A 1,719-nucleotide genomic window follows, 5' to 3' on the forward strand; every position below is an offset into this window, starting at 1 on the left:
ATATGTATATGTCAATGTTAAGTTTATTTTAATATTTATTATTATTATTTCCTTAATAGTTATGCTTATATGATTTGGTACACGTTATTATTATTCTTTTCATAATTATGTTTATTATTATTCTTTTAATAATTATGATTTGCTTATACAATTACTAGTCATGTTATCACCTTATTACACGTTACCTTATTAGAATTATATGTGTGAACTTATATATATATGTTACGTTTTAAATTAATATTAATATTACCTATATTTTTTTTTAGTTCACTTGTTTTTCTTTTATGTTATTAGAGATTCAATTTTATTAGTCAAGAAAGAATTATTTGGTACATCACACTTATCGCTTTATTTCTTAATAGTGTTTGCAATATAATTTCTCAAATGTTTATTTTTCTAATACTTTGAATATTATCTTCATGGAAAATCTCACAAAACTCGACTTTGTGCCACTTGATATTTCTGGAAGAAATTACTTATCATGGATTCTTGATGTTGAAATCCACTTGGATGCTAAGGGTCTTGGAGACACCATCAAAGATAAAAACGAAGCATCAAGTCAAAATAAGGCCAAGGCTATGTTTTTCTTCGCCACCATCTCCGTGAGGGGTTAAAATCTGAATATCTGACGATAAGAGATCCTCTTACTCTCTGACAAAATTTGAAAGAAAGATATGACCACCAAAAAACTGTCATACTGCCAAATGCTCAATATGAATGGTTACACCTGAGGTTGCAAAATTTTAAATCAGTAAGTGAGTATAACTCTGCAATGTTTAAAATTACTTCTAAATTAAAATTGTGTGGAGAAAAGATTTCTGACAATGATATGTTAGAAAAAAAATATATTATACTTTTCATGCCTCAAATGTGCTCCTGCAGCAGTAATACAAAGGACGAGGTTTTAAAAAGTACTCAGAATTGATTTCGTGTCTTCTAGTAGCAGAACAAAATAATGAACTTCTGATGAAAAATCATGTATCTTACCCAACTAGGTCTGCCCTATTCCCTGAAGTGAATGCTATAACATCGGACAATGGTGGTCGTGGTCGTGACCATAATCAAAGCCATAGTCCTGGTCATGGACGTGGACGCAGACATAGTAAGTGTCAAAGTAATGTTTGGCAATGTTGTGGTTATAATAACAACTCCTCTACTTTGCTGAAAACCACAAGCAATGAACATAAGGAAAATAGTCCACAAAATAAGAATCAACAAACTTATGAAAACCTACGTTTCAGGTGCGGTATGAAAGGACATTGGTCACGTACTTGTCGTACGTCCAAACATCTTGTTGATCTTTATCAAGCCTCTTTGAAGGAGAAGGAGAAAAATATAGAAGCAAACTTTTCCTATCAAGATGATGACCTCCTCAATGAATCCATGGATTTTACAAACTTGGATGTTGTTGATTTTTTTGTTGATGATCCCATCAATGGCAATATGAATATTTCTACTGGCGATGAGAAAGCCCATAATTAGAGTTATTTTATTTGGTCATGTTTGACATATTTGTCTATTATTTATTTTTTTGTAAGTACTTTAGTTTGGTATGTTAATTTTATGGACTTATGTTTAAGTATTTCTATTTAGAACTTATTATGTATTTTTTTTTGGTTAATAAAGAAATGGACATTTCTCATCCTTTACTTGATTCCAAGAATGATGGTGAAGATATATGTTTAGCGAACAGCGCAACAACTCATGCAATACTTAGAA

At 30.7% G+C, this 1,719-nt stretch overlaps 1 protein-coding gene across 1 annotated transcript; it reads left to right on the plus strand.

Annotated features, from left to right (window-relative positions):
• The first annotated feature begins 966 nt into the window (after positions 1-966).
• Positions 967-1,482, plus strand: LOC133785021 (uncharacterized). Its single transcript, XM_062224282.1, has one exon. The coding sequence runs from the start codon at positions 967-969 to the stop codon at positions 1,480-1,482; it is 516 nt and encodes a 171-aa protein (XP_062080266.1).
• The last annotated feature ends 237 nt before the right edge of the window (positions 1,483-1,719 follow it).

Source organism: Humulus lupulus, chromosome 6 (genome assembly GCF_963169125.1).
Source record: "Humulus lupulus chromosome 6, drHumLupu1.1, whole genome shotgun sequence".
NCBI lineage: Eukaryota > Viridiplantae > Streptophyta > Magnoliopsida > Rosales > Cannabaceae > Humulus > Humulus lupulus.

Excerpts from the sequence above, each read along its gene's own strand:
- LOC133785021 (XM_062224282.1), top strand. The coding sequence starts at position 967 with ATGAAAAATCATGTATCTTACCCAACTAGGTCTGCCCTATTCCCTGAA.